The sequence below is a fragment of the Danio rerio genome, chromosome 7 (genome assembly GCF_052040795.2).
Source record: "Danio rerio strain M-AB ecotype USA chromosome 7, GRCz13ab, whole genome shotgun sequence".
Classification (NCBI taxonomy): Eukaryota; Metazoa; Chordata; class Actinopteri; order Cypriniformes; family Danionidae; genus Danio; species Danio rerio.
The window spans coordinates 71,877,809-71,892,899 of NC_141027.1; the positions used below are offsets into that span (position 1 = coordinate 71,877,809).

Genomic DNA, 15,091 nt, shown 5'->3' on the forward strand with positions numbered 1-15,091 from the left:
TTATCTTATGCATATTTATATTTGTTTTAATAAAAACAAGTTTAGATTTGTCCAGATGTCGGGTTTTGAAGATGTGTGCATCACCATATGGGGCATAAGAATAGAATGTATGTTTAGATATAAAACCTATATATAAAACACACTTTGTTATTACTTTTTTATTATTTGTTTGCTGGACATTAGAACTGAATTTAGAAATAGTTTTGATACAAATCTTTATGCTTAACAAATTAAATTAAATATGTAGGCTAATGGATGTCTTCAGTGGAGTGAGTACAACATAGTTTCCTTATCCAGGAATGTAAAGTAGTAAAGAGTAAAAGTAAAGTAAAAAGAAAGTAAAGAGGCCGATTGGAGGAGGCTTGTTCTTTATTCTCGCGCTGCAGATGGTCTATTTAAATGTTTTTTCACTAATGAAGCTAAAAGTTTTTCCTCTTACAAAGTCCGCCATGTAAATAGCAAATGCACCATGGCTCGACTCAACTAACTCAAGGGAATGGGAAATGAGACTCTGATTGGTTTAATGCACGTTATGCTCAAAACACACCCATAACTCATTAAGAGAATAAGCACAACCCTGTTAGACCATGCACCAAAGCGCAAAGCGTATTTTCCATCCTAACATAGCAAAAGTGGATTTGTACACGTGCTTAATGCTTTTGCATTCGCTTTAGACTCTGCGCCTAGATCGTAAAAAAAGAGCCCATTATGAGTGACAGGATTGCTGAATGTAAAATATGCATACATGAAAAGAAATTATTTTTAAAATTCATTTATGCATTCTTTTTTTTTTTCGGCTTAGCCTCTTTTATTAAACAGGGGTCGCCACAGCGGAATGACCTGCCAACTTTTCCAGCACATGTTTTACGCAGCGCTTGCCCTTCCAGCCGCAACCCATCTTTGGGAAACATCCATACACACTCATTCACACTCATACACTACTGACAGTTTTAGCATACCCAATTCACCTGTACTGCATGTCGTTGAACTGTGGGGGAAAACACCGGAGGGAACCCACACAAATGCAGGGAGAACATGCAAACTCCACACAGGAACGCCAACTATCTATCAAAGGAAACCAAAATCTTAATGCTCTTATAAAAGTGTCACCTTATAGACTCTTCCAGCAATCTGTTCTGCTACTGATCCACATTTATCTGTGCAGCCATCTTCTTCTATCCACCTCCCTTCTCCCAATCCATTGACCACCACTTCATATCCTCTAACACAATCCACTGCTACTTCCTGTCCTCCACCTATCCTTTCTTCCTGTCCATCTTTTCCAATCCAGCAGGTAAGAACAAACCTTTAAACACTGTTTCAGTCTTCTAAATTTAATTCTTTCCTTTTCTCCTCTTCCATCTGCATCCATTAATAAAGTGTTTAAACCCAAACCGTTACTTGAGCAGCCTTTAAAACAGGCTGAAACAGTGAACCGGTTGCATCTGGTGAGAGTTCTCTCTCACTGTTCAATATTGGGATTAATTATAGGTTAGTTATTATTATTGTATGCGTGGGGTAAAGCTTGATGATTTATTGAATGGGCCTTCATTTTTGGTTTCAGTTAAGCAATCGCAGAACGTCTCATTTAAGCAAAACCGAGATCCCTCAGTCCAAGGAAAACACAAACGTTAAAGTCTATGATAAGGTATCACAGCAGCATCTAAACTTCCTGCTCTGTGTCTTTTGCGATAAAATATATTTGTAAAGCTAAATCCACATGTTTGCACGTCAGACAGGGCATGTTTCTTATTTGATAGTTTGGCAAGTTGATTTTTCGACTGTAAAAATGATCACTTGCTGTGTGTGAAGTATATCTACATCTGTGCATGTTTTAGTATCATGAAGGAAACTATCATATTTTTTTCTTAATATATTGAATTGGCTTTTAATTTTTATGTTTTTCATTTGTTTTAATGATTTTGTTGCACGTTTATATCATGCCTTTTAAATATGTAAATATAATTTTGGTTATTTCACTACATTTAGTTGAAGTCAAAATTATTAGCCTTCCTGTGATTCAAATATTTTCCAAATTATGTTTAATAGAGCAAGGAATTTTTCATAATATTTCCTATAATATTTTTTTCTTCTTGAGAACATTTTATTTGTTTTATTTCAGTTAGAATAAAATCAGTTTTTAATTTATTTATAGCCATTTTAAGGTCAATATTATTAGCCCCCTTAAGCTATATTTTTATTGATTGTCAACAGAACGAACCATCAGTATTGTATCAATCACCAACGATCTAGCCCATGCAGTTCACTGGAGAACAACAAATTTGCCACCATATGAACTACAAAATCCCACCATTGCTGTACTCTCACACCTGTTCTGGTTTACTTTTGATTGCAAACACATACAGCTCAAGCTGTTCAGGACTTATCCGATGGGCTATAAAGACAGTACACACATTGTGGCTGAGTCTTCTGCAATGTGAATATGCTGGACAACGGAGTTGAGGATCCAGATGCAGTTTTATTAAGAGAATGGTCTAGCCAGCAAGGGTCAAAGCTGGAACAAACAGGTGTATGCAGTGTAATCTAAAACATGGTCGGTAATAGGCGAACGGTATGAAGGGCTGACGTGAAACTGAGTTTCGACAGTGACAAGATCCCGAAGTGCAAGCATTTCAAAAAAACACTGAACCGAAGCATGATCTGAAACAGCCAGGTCACGTGACTAAAGTGTTTCGAAACACTAGGTCACGTGACTACAGCAATTTAAAGCATTGGGCATTTTAATAGCGTTTTGAGAACTGGCTAATCTGCATTTGACAAACAGGGTCGAAAAAGCATCTCAGGGTGCTTTCACACCTACACTTTTATTTCGGAACGTGTCTCGTTTGCCCAGTTAGCGCGGTTCGTTTGGCATATGTGAACATGGCAATCGCGCTCTGTTCTGCGCCAAAATAATCGCTCCGAGATCGCTTGAATGAGATGGTCTCGGCTTGATTGAAACGAACCCTGGAGTGGTTCGATTGCAGTGAGAAAGCGATCCGATCCGAGCACGGTTATATCACAGTGTTTTATGGATATGTAATAGGCATACGGCTATATGAAAAGAGAATTATGAGTATGGAGGGAAGTTTCGCGAGTCTCCGGATGCCCGCAAATGAGTGATGATCTCTCGGTAAAGTCGCGTCTCCCTCCCGGTCCTCAAATAGGCTACGTCGCGCACCTTCTCACCCCTCCCCACCGCATCTCTCCTCAGACACATCGCGCGCGAGCACCCTGTCAATCACCATCAAACCACCATCTCTACTGACAGCTGAGCGCGACGCTGCCAAATAAACCCTGGCACTCTGACCAATGTGAGGAGAGTTTACTCACACGTGACTTGTTTTAGCTCTTTTGGTCCGATTAGAAACTTTGCAATGTGAAAGCGAACAGCTCCAAGAGCAAAGAGCAACAATGTAACAATTGTAATCTCTGTTTCGGAACAACTGAATCGATTCACAGGTGTGAAAGCACCCTCAATCTCCTGTAGCCAAGTGGGCCGTGCATGTGTAGGGGTTAACTGTGCTGCAAATGGCCCAAGTTTGAATCCCGAATTATACAAACACTGTTAGATGAAGACTTGCTGTATTTTAATAGTTACTTTTTTATGACCAAAAAAGACATATTTATATATGTCAGACAAAAACAAAACTACATGAACCAAACCTTTAAAAACTATCATATATAGCTGCATCACCCTGGATTTGAACCCATTATCATTGGCGTGCAAGTCTGGAACTCTCACGGCTCCTCTAAATCACTTGAAGCTTCAACTCTACATTCTTAGAAATAAAGGTGCAAGAGCTGTCCCTGTGCTGGTACCTTTGTAAAAGCTACACATTTGCACCTAAAGGGTCCCTATTAATACCTCATGAGTACATATTAGTATCTAAAAAATACAAAAGTGTACCTTTTTAAATTTTTTAGGTACAAATATAAGCTTTTGAGGTATAAATATGGACCCTTTAAGTACAAATGTGTATCTTTTGAAAAGGTACCACCCCAGTGACAGCTCTCGTACCTTTATTTCCGAGAGTGTACAATGTGAGGTACAATACCTTAATTTGCTCAGCTGTTTCTTTGCTCAAGTTGTTCCAGCGCATTACATAAAATGACCGCTAGGTGTCACTGTAGAGACAGGTTTCGAAAGGTTTTGACGCTTCGACACATTTGCTTCGACTGTTTTAGTGTTTCATGAAACCTCGCTTTGCCCACCACGAGCGAATGGTCAGTACAGGTGGCAAACTACATAAACAAAGAAATATAACGAAGGTCAAACACGGCAAGTGAAACAAGTCGCAATGTTCACAAAACTGTATAACAAGACTCTGCAACAATGTGTGTGTGCTGTCTTTATAGCCCATTTGATTAGTTCTGGCTTCAGCTGTACGTGTTTGCAATCAAAGGTGAACCGGAACAGGTGTGAGAGTACAGGTATGATGGGGTTTGTAGTTCATTTGGTGGCAGATTGTGACAGTTATACAATGACTTGCCTATTTACCTTAACTTAACCCAGTTAAGCCTTTAAATATCGCTTTAAGCTGAATACTTGTATTGTAAAAAAATATCTAGTCAAATATTATTTACTGTCATCATGGCAAATATAAAAGAAATCAGTTATTAGAAATGAGTTATTAAACTATTATGTTTAGAAATGTGTTGAAAAAATCTTCTCTCCGTTAAACAGTTATTGGGGGAAAATATTTAGGAGGGCTAATAATTCAGACTTCAACTGTATTATGGTAAACCACAAGTTCTGCAAAAACAAAAATCAAATATTTTGTGTTACAAAAAGTACTGATTCTTCAAATAGCTTGAGAGTACTTGAAATATCTCCATATTTAGCATGCCAACATATCATCATAAAACATCATATTTCCCTGTTGCCTAATCTGTCTCTCCATCTCTGCTCTGAACAGACCAGTTCTTCCACTGTCCACCATCATTCTAACTCCATAATATTTCACCCCATCCCAGAATGCACTGCTCCTATTCACCTTTCCTTTTCCTTCTCTTCTGCTTTCTCATTAAGGTAAAGAAGCGATTGTATCTTCTTCAACAATACTTCTTTTAAAGTTACAGTATGTCTTACTAACAGACTCATTCACTTTATTTACATCTCTTTTAAAGCAGTAAATCAAAGTCTGAAACATGCAGTGGCGTAAATATGCAAAGACAATCAGAAAGTAGCTCTCAAATGGTGAGTGATTAATTGAGAATGAAACATTCGGCCATAAATGAATAGCTATTGTTGTTGTATACTCACCATCAAGCTGTTTCAAACCTGTATATTGTTCCTTGTACAGAAGAAAAATTCCACATGGCATTATGTAAAGGAGACCTATTATGCCCCATTTTACAAGATGCAAAATAAGTCTGTGTAAGTTTTAGCTAAAAATAATGTTTTGTAGCTAATAGTATAGACTTTGATCCGAATTGTGCTGTTTTGTTGACTGTTGCTTTAAATTCAAATGAGATTGTGCTCTTTTCAAAAGAGGGTGGAGCTACAGATGTCTGTGTGTCACCACAGTGGCAGATGCTAATGAGGGAGAGATTGTCTCGAATGGGCGGGGCTTTCACCCTCTGATGACATGTACAAAGAGTGTTTCTGCAGATTGTTTTTATCAAGTCTGATTTAAAAAAAAAATTTAATTAATAAATTTTTACCATTAGAAACTAGTTATATTCACAAACTTTTGCCACAAAGCTGTTTTTAAAATCCTTATAAAAGTGATTTTGGCATAATTAGTGCCCTTTAATACTGAATGACAAGTTGAGGATGGGAACAATATTTTCAGTGTCCTCATTCTCCATTCTGCTTGCTAATTTTGTTTGTATATAAATGGACTGAGACCCTTAAAGGCACAATATATACATTTCTTTCATTAGAATATTTTAAAACCACTAGAACAATGTCATATATTTTGCTGACTTGTGTTCTTACATTATTCCAAATGATTCAGTGATAAATGTTCAAATGCAGAGAATTAAGCAATTTTATCAAGTGACACAGACAGTTTCACAGACCCTCAACTTCTGGTTTGACATGATAAGTGTTGAATACTTTAGCTCATCCATGAAAATAATTTATAGGATAAAATGAAGACCACAACTCCAAACAAATGCCTTTGTTTGTTAAGAATATACGGCCTCTAGTGGTGAATATTATATATTGTGGCTTTCATTCAACCTAGGCTCATCATTGGTACGTACCCCTGCATACATTTCTGGACAGAGCAAAATACGTCTTAGGAGGTATGTTTTTTTTTTTTTTTTTTTTTTTTTGCAGTTTTTGTTTCTTGCGAATCAGACAGAGGCCAATGAGTACGCTTTTTCAAATCTCAACTGTCTTGCAAGTTCCATTTAAGCCTGCTCTTTTTGTGTAAATCTACCAGAAGCCAGAATAACTGACTGACTGATTGATTGACCCACCCACCTCCTTCCCTAAACCCAACCAATAGTGTTTTCAAAAGCACCGATTGACCCAACCACCCACCACCGTGAACCCACATGACCGTGTTTTGAAAAGTAATTAAGAAAAAGAAAAGCTCTCATCTGATTATCAAAACATTTTCCGATCTTACCATGTTCTCGCCTTGTTATTTACTTGTTTATTTTATTTTTGGCTTTTGTTATTGTCTTACCTGCTTTCTGAAACCGTTCTTCGCCGGACTCGAACACCATCATCACGGTCAACTCCGCTCCATGTTACAAGTCCGCCAATGTACACGGGCAAGTCGTAGCCTTCATTTTAATGATGAAATGCAGCCATTTGTGGCTCTGGCTACATAATTTGTGATCTCCAGAAATTTATATAAGGTCTACATTTTTAGGATGAGCCTATGTTGAATGTACCACATCTCTCATGATTCCACACTTAGTCATCATCAAACTGTTTTTTCTTTTATTTGTTGTGAATATGCACCCTGTAGTGGTAAATATTTATATTGTGCCTTTAATTGCTGCTTTGGTTTTTGGAAAAGGTTTGAAACAGCACAGGTATAAGTAAATTAAAATATAACCATAATCTGTGGTACTAACTAACATTTGCTTGAGAATTCTCTCAAATCTACATTTTCAGTGTGACAGCTGCAGTAGCATATCATCCTTTACTGTGAGAAAACAAACAGATGTTCCTCAGTCAAATGAAGACTTGAGTGCTACTAAACAGGTACATGGCCATATCAGTGGACTGAAGATTATCTTCAGTTGCCTAGGACTCGCATGACGTACACATTCTTTTTGGAATGAGTCTTTCTATGAGATTAGTGTTGGCATGTTTTATGTAGAGCTCTGATCAGTGCGGCAACTCTCCTTGATGGGCTGTCTGTCTGCACATGGTTGGCTCTGTACTGAGAACATGCCAGTGGAACAAACACACACGCACGCACGCACGCACACACACACACACGTTTGTTTTTGTGAAAAGTGGGGACATTACATAGGTTTCCATTCATTTTATACTGTCCAAACCGTATATTATATTGCCCTCACCCCACCCCACCCCTAAACCCAACCATCACAGGAGACTGTGTGCAGCTTTACTCTCTGATTAAACTCATTCTGTAGAATTTATAAGCATTTTGAGAAATGAGGACGTCACCAATGTCCTCATATTTCACCTCCTTTTTGTAATACCTGTGTCATACCCATGTCATTATACAGATTTGTGTCCTGATATGTCACAAAAACAAGTACACACACACACACTTGTTCCTATATCCTAGTGGTGACTCTCGTTGTTGTTTATACAAACCATATATTCTGTCCCCTATCCCAAACCGACCCCTAAACTCTTACTCTTAAATTGTTACCCTCACTGGAAACAATCTGCATTTTTATATTTTCAGAATACTTCATTGTGTGTAATTTACAGTATAGGCATGTTCTATTCAATTCAAGATTATTTGTATAGCGCCTTTCACAAAATTTTTGTTTCATAGCAGCTTTACAAAAGGTGCACATTATTGCATTATAATTAAACTTGGAAAAGCTAAGGTTATTAGTTGCCATATCTTTATTAGTTACTAATAATTAGTAACTAATAGCTTTTAACAGTTAAAGTTCTTATAAACATTGATAACCTGCAGTTATGTTGTATACGTGGTCCCCACTGTGACAAAAGTTCCCACGAGTCCATGTGTATTCAGGTATTCAGATGTGTATTCAAGTCCCCAGTGGGATTTAAAACAAGTACACACATAGGTTTGTTTTTGTGAAATGTGGCAACATTCCATAGGTTTCCATTGTTTTTATACTGTACAAACTCTATTAGTTTGCCCAATCCCAAACCTAAACCCAACCGTACCCTTAAAAAAACTCATTCTGTGTGATTTATAAGCATGTTCCAATGGAGACCTCAACATTGGTCCCCACTGTGACAAAACTTTGACAAAAGTCCCCCTGAGTCTATTCACATAGAAAAACAAGTACATACACAGGTTTGTTTTTTGTGAATTGTGGCAACATTCCATAGGTTTACACATTCTATACTATGTGCCCTTTCCTAACCCTAAACCCAACCCTACCCTAAGAAACTAATTATATTTGATTTATAAGCATGTTTACCAATGGGGACCTCGATTTTGGTCCCCACTGTAACAAAAGTCCCCATGAGTCTGTGTGTATTCAGGTATTTAGGTGTACATTAAAGTCTCCAGCAGGATATAAAAACAAGTACACACACACAGGTTTGTTTTTGTGAAGTGTGGTAACATTCCATAGGTTTACATTGCTTTTATACTGTACAAACTGTACATTCTTTTACCCTACCCCAACCCAAACCTATCCCAGCCCGAAAAAAACACACATTCTGTGTGCTTTTAAACCTTTTAAGAAATGTGGACATCAGCAATGTCTTTATAATTCATTATCTCTTTGTAAAATGCATCATAACCATGTCAGTATCGACATTTTGTGTCCTGATATGTCATAAAAACACACACACATAGACACACACTTGGAGAAAGTGAGAGCATTCCAGACATCCTCTCTTCCCTTGCCAGATGCTTGATCTGAATCTCAAGCTCCACCTACTGAACAGTTCGGAGTGATTAGATCATTATATAATCTAGTGAACGTAGGAGTTTGTCAGGTTTAAAAGGTTGCCTTTAAAAGTACCTCAGATTTGACTGACAGCTCTCATTGTGAGCAGAAAGGCATGGGCTCTGTTCCAAACCTGCTGAGACACCTACATGTTATAGAGACAAGCCAGGTTTATGTAAAAACTACCTAAAGGGGATGTATCATGCCACTTTTAATAATATGATAATATAACTGTGTTTTTTTTTTCAACTGCATGCAGCATGGTTTGGTTCTTTATGCCTCATTTTTAGTTTTTCCACTGAGTTTCATACTGAGTGCCTGGTGCTTTTTTTTCAGGTAAGGTTCCAAGTGAGCGGTACCCTTACCACAGTGCTTCTCATTTATTTTTTTGTTATGCCTCCCCTGGGAAGAAGTAAACATTTTACACCCTTAATCAATTCTTATTTAAACTGTAAACATTTGTTAAACGCTTGATACTGAAGAGTATAATTAAATATAATCAATAAATAATAATAAATTCAAATTGATTAGCAAAATTTTAAATATGAACCATCTGGTACTGAAAAGCAAAATTAATATACTGAAAAGTGTAGTCACAGAAACGTATAGCAGCATTTCGCCTTTAAATCGAACGCTACAGGGTGGTTTGACGCCGTTCCTTTTATTGCTTACCAGCTGACCGCTTACCTCCATATGGATGGCTATTCCGCTGTTACCAGTTTGCTCAGTAGCTCGCCACGTATGTCCCAGACTTGAGACGCAGAGCGTAGTTCAGCACGATGATGGGGTTTGAGTACGGTAAAGAATGGTCCCCCCCGAAACCAGACTTGCTCCAACTATTTCAGAAAGACTGCCTTACCAAAACATGTCATATTGACCTTATTCTTCATATATGAGCGGGAAATCCATTGGAATATTGATATTTAGACATTAAAAACGGGGCGACGCAGCAGCACAGTAGGCAGTGCTGTCGCCTCACAGCAACAAGGTCGCTGGTTCGAGCCTTAGCTGGGTCAGTTGGCGTTTCTGTGTAGAGTTCGCATTTTCTCCCTGCGTTTGCATGGGTTTCCTCCGGGTGCTCCGGTTTCACCCACAGTCCAAAGACATGTGGTACAGGTGAATTGGGTCAAGCTCTTACTAGGCTTTCTAGAAACATCCTTGCAGGTGTGTTGAGGCAAGTTGGAGCAAAAATCTGCAGGACACCGTCTCTCCAGGACTGAGTTTGGACACCCCTGCCATAGAGGCAGCAAAGCTAATTTTAGGTCAATATTATTAGCCCCCTTAAGCAATATATATTTTTAATTGCTTACAGAACAAACCACTGTTATACAATAACTAGCCTAATTACCCTAACGTAACCTAATTAACCTAGTTAAGCCCTAAAATTTCACTTAAAACTGAATACTAGTATCTTGAAAAATATCTAGTTAAATATTACTTACTGTCATCAAGGCAAAGATAAAAGAAATCAGTTATTAGAAATTATTTAGTAAAACTATTATGTTTAGAAATGTGTTGGGTAAAAAAGTCTCTCCATTAAACAGAAATTGAAGGAAAAATATGCAGGAGGGCTAAAAATTCTGCCTTCAAGTGCATCAATACATTCGGTCTTGGTTTTGAATTATCTTCTGTCAGTTTTTTTTCTTGCGTTTTCTCTCTTGTGCTCTGCCTTATGCTGCTTTTTACTTCTATTTCATTCTCTTTTCTCTATTTTCTGTCCCTTCTCTTTTATTGGCTGCTAGCGCACAGTGGGCAAAGTGTCTCTGAGAGTGGGTGCTAGAGCCGACGCTCTGGTTACCCTGTATGAAAATGATCATAGACCTCAGACAAGCAGCTCTGGCACTCCGGTAAGCCACAGATCAGCTGTCAGTTGTGTGTGTTTTGTTTTGTTTTTAAATTTAGAGACCAATATGTGATCCTGGATCAAAACAATTATATAATATAATAATATTATAATTATATAATATAATAATAGAAACATTTGTATTACTCTAAAAAATGTGACACAAAGTTCCACACAATCACTTCATGTTGTCCAAACACAAATAAATTAAGTTAACTGAATTGTTTTTAAAAATTTAAGTGGACTGAACAGAAAAAGAAAAAAAATTATTTTATTTTCATTTTATAAAAGTAGTTCGAACAGGTAGCAAAAGACATTTTTAAGTGTATAGTGTAAAAAAATCCTGGGTTCCTCACAATTCCTTCATGTTGTCCCAACACAAATCAATTAAGTTTTTACAATTTTAAGTGGACTGAAGAACATTAATTAACATGAAACAATTAAGTTGTCCCTCAAAAAAACTTGAGAATTGTCTTGTGTCAACTCATTTTATATAAGTAGTTTAAACAAGCAGCAATAGTATGGCCTTTTTGCTTGTGCACGTAGAACTACACACAATAAAATCTAAATAAATAAGATTTTCATTGATATTATTTGGAAATCTGGAATCTGAGGTTTCAAATAAATTTATTAAATAGTGAGAAAATCACTGTTAAACTAGTCTAAATTAAGTGCAATGCACAATACTAATCAAAAATTGAGTTTCTATTCAGTTACAGTGAGAAATATGCAAAGTGTCATTATTGAAAATGGAAAAAAAGCAAAAAAATATATAGTTTTTACTTATATTATTGCCAAAAGTATGGCTGTGTTTGGTTACAGTGACTGGTTTTGTGCTCCAGGGTCACAAGCATGCACAATCCTGACCTATTTTGTTCTGAACCTGTGTGATGTCCTTACTTTCGGGCTCCAAAAATCCTACAGTTAAATATATTAAATGATTAAATATATTAGATGAACAATTTCATACAGCTTTGCATATTACACATGATATAATATAAACTGCCTTGTGGTTATTTAAAATTTGTGAAGAATTATGCAGCATTTGAAAAATGTCAGATGGCTTGTGGTGTTTCAGAAATAAATATGGTTGTTAATCATAATACAAAAATAGATATTAAAAAAAAAAAAAAAAACGAAAGCACAATGTGTCATTGAAGAGATTACTCTACTGCATGTTTTTGGTAATTTGTGCATACTATGTCCTGGAAAAATAGTAGTATGGTTGTATCATATTCCAAAAACAACATATCCTGATGATTTTTGTAAATAAAACTGTATTTAACTGTAATATGAACTATTTTACTGTTGGAGAGTTATGCGGTATGTTACTGTATTTTAAACTTACATTGTGATGTTTTACAGTAAAGATAGGGCTGAGCCAATAAACTACTATATCGACTCGTGATAAAATTTGTCAATAACAATGATAGACTCTGGACTTTTATTACTCCCTATTGATCTAAGAGCCAATCACAGCAGAAATGTGCAACAATGAGAATCTAAAGTTTGTTGATATTACTAAAAATATGTTACGCCATTTATTGGACCCTCTAATTTTTGTGGCTTCAGTCAATGTTGGGGTACTCTTTTAAATCTGGAGGCATTAACTATATATCGCTATCATACTCTATGGAAAATAATTATTAAGATAGCAGTTTTGCCATATTTCTCAGCCCTAATTAAAGATATACAGTTGAAGTCAGAATTATTAGCTGCCCTTTGATTTTTTTCTTTTCTTTTTTAAATATTTCCCAAATGAAAAGAAAATTTTCACAGCATGTCTGATATTAATTTTTCTTCTGGAGAAGGTATTATTTATTTTATTTTGGCTAGAATAAAAGCAGTTTTTAATTTTTTAAACACCATTTTAAGGTCAAAATGATTAGCCCCTTTAAGCTATTTTTTTCCAATAGTCTACAGAACAATCCATCGTTATACAATAGCATGCCTAATTACCCTAACCTGCCTAGTTAACCTAATTAACCTGGTTAAGCCTTTAAATGTCACTTTAAGCTGTATAGAAGAGTCGTGAAAAATTTCTAGTCAAATATTATTTACAGTCATCATGGCAAAGATAAAAGAAATCAGTTATTAGAAATGAGTTATTAAAACTATTGTGTTTAGAAACGTGTAGACAATTTCTGCTCTCTGTTAAACAGAAATTGGGGGAAAAAATAAACAGCGGGTCTAATAATTCAGGGGGCTAATAATTCTGACTTCAATCGTACACACAATACTTTAAATCCAAATACAGCAAGATAAATGGTGCTGTCAATGTAAATACAGTATTTTTGCCTTAACTGATTTACAGCAAGTTACTAGAGATTGTACAGGAAATTGTATATTTATCAGTTATTTGGTGGGATTGGTCATAAAAGCTATTTTAAGAGTGGCCACTATAAAACAAATCTCAGTTTGTGAACTATATGTTTTTCCAGCCTGATCTCACAAGGAAACGTAACTATTTTGCGTTTTGTCAGTTTAGTGGGTAACTCGTACGAGTTCAATCATATGAAAATGTACCAAACCCCACCCCTAAACCTAACCATCATTGGGGGATAAGCAAATCATACTAAATTATACGAATGAGATCATACTGATTTAAAGGAATTAGCCACTAAATCAAAAAGTTAAGATTTGCAGTGAGATATCGTTGGTTACTAACAGATTTATTTTCAGCGTGCAGTAAATATTAATAACATATCTTGACCTGTTGTTTTTTTATCTCCCTAGCCTTCCATAAAGAGAGAGTTTCCTCAGACTCTGGGCGATGTGTGTCATGCCTGTAAGAAGCGTGTGTTTGTGGTGGAGAGACTCAGCGCAGAGGGATTTCACTTTCACCGGGAATGTTTCCGCTGTGAGACCTGCAGAGCTCCGCTACGTCAGGGAGGACACTGCTTCCATTCTGAGGAAGGTACTGAACTGCTTTTTTGATAAGATACCATTTTGATGATGACATTTGTCATGCTCACCTTATGCAGACTATACAATACCCCAAATCAGAAAAAAAAGTGGGACAGTATGGAAAACGCAAAAAAAAAAAAAAATAGAAGAAAGAAGTGATTTCTAAATTTACTTTGACTTGTATTTCATTGCAGACAACATGAACACAAAATATTTCATGTTTTGTCTGGTCAGCTTCATTTCATTTGTAAATATACATCCTTTCCTGTCATTCAGACCTGCAGCACATTACAAAGGAGCAGTTTAGAGCTAGTAATCAGGTAAATTGGTTAAATAATGATGTGATTTGAAACAGGTGATGTCAACAGGTGATTGTAATTATAAGTTGGTACAAAAGCAGCATCCAAGACAGGTCTAGTCTTTTAGGAGCAAATATAGGCCGAGGATTGCCAGTTTGTCAACAAATAGATGAGAAAATGATTGAAATGTTTAAAAACAATGTTCCTCAAAGAAAGATATTTGGATATTTCACTTCAACAGTGCATAACATAATAAAATAACCTGGTACTTTACTGGCCTGCCTGCAGTCCAAACCTGTCTCCAACAGAGAATGTGTTGTGCAATTTGAAGCACAAAATGCGACAATGAAGACCCTGTATTGGTACCCACCTGGGATAAAATTACACCTGAAACACTTCATCTCTTGGTGTCTTCAGTCCCTAAGTGTATTTTTAAATGTTGTGAAACAGAATGATGACAACTTCACAAAGTTGTAAATGCTTTACTGTTCCAACTTTTTTTTTTTTATTTGTTGCAAGAACCAAATTGGAATACGTGTTTATTTAAAAATTAAAAATATAAATCATGAGGAACATATCAAATAATGTCTGTTGTTTTGACTGCAATGAACTGAAGTCAAAGTAAATTTAGATATCACTACTTTCTTTTTTTATTTGTGTTTTTTCGTACTGTCCCAACTTTTTTTCTGATTTGGAGTTGTAGTTCAGTAGCAAAAACAACTTTTTAAAATTTTTATTCTTAATTTAATGTGAAACATTGTTTAATTGCCCTGTGTGTTTTTAGTTCTGTATTGATTCTAACGACATTTTATTGATATTGCAATATTTCCCCCTCGTCTCAAAAATCATTTTTCAAGCACTGCAAGCTAAATAAATTAAAGTTTGTTTTAATTTGATGGAATGCATTATAATTAATGTTGTTTCTAATCATTGCCTCACACAAGACTTTAATATGCAAACAGGGTTCAATAAATGATACAATAGATTTTACTGGGTT

At 36.1% G+C, this 15,091-nt stretch overlaps 1 protein-coding gene and 1 long non-coding RNA gene across 51 annotated transcripts in view; one reads left to right on the plus strand and one right to left on the minus strand.

Annotated features, from left to right (window-relative positions):
• The window catches only part of mical2a (microtubule associated monooxygenase, calponin and LIM domain containing 2a), a 144,067-nt gene that overhangs the window by 113,255 nt on the left and 15,721 nt on the right, over positions 1-15,091 (plus strand). For 12 of the 50 annotated variants that reach the window (XM_087262162.1, XM_087262161.1, XM_087262158.1 and 9 more), the window contains 6 exons: positions 1,166-1,294; positions 4,920-5,032; positions 5,131-5,200; positions 7,082-7,171; positions 10,788-10,892; positions 13,625-13,805. In XM_087262162.1, the coding sequence (XP_087118288.1) occupies positions 1,166-1,294; positions 4,920-5,032; positions 5,131-5,200; positions 7,082-7,171; positions 10,788-10,892; positions 13,625-13,805 (688 nt within the window). Of the gene's footprint in view, positions 1-819; positions 1,300-1,384; positions 1,449-1,564; positions 1,649-4,919; positions 5,033-5,130; positions 5,699-5,852; positions 7,172-10,787; positions 10,893-13,624; positions 13,806-15,091 lie in introns of all 50 variants that reach the window. The other 38 variants (XM_087262179.1, XM_087262178.1, XM_087262177.1 and 35 more) reach the window with 9 other exon arrangements.
• On the minus strand, positions 624-6,407 carry LOC147836208 (uncharacterized). Its single transcript, XR_015496494.1, has 3 exons — positions 3,475-6,407; positions 2,627-2,799; positions 624-2,582 (listed from the first exon to the last, which is right to left on the minus strand). It is a non-coding gene; the product is annotated as an uncharacterized LOC147836208 (long non-coding RNA).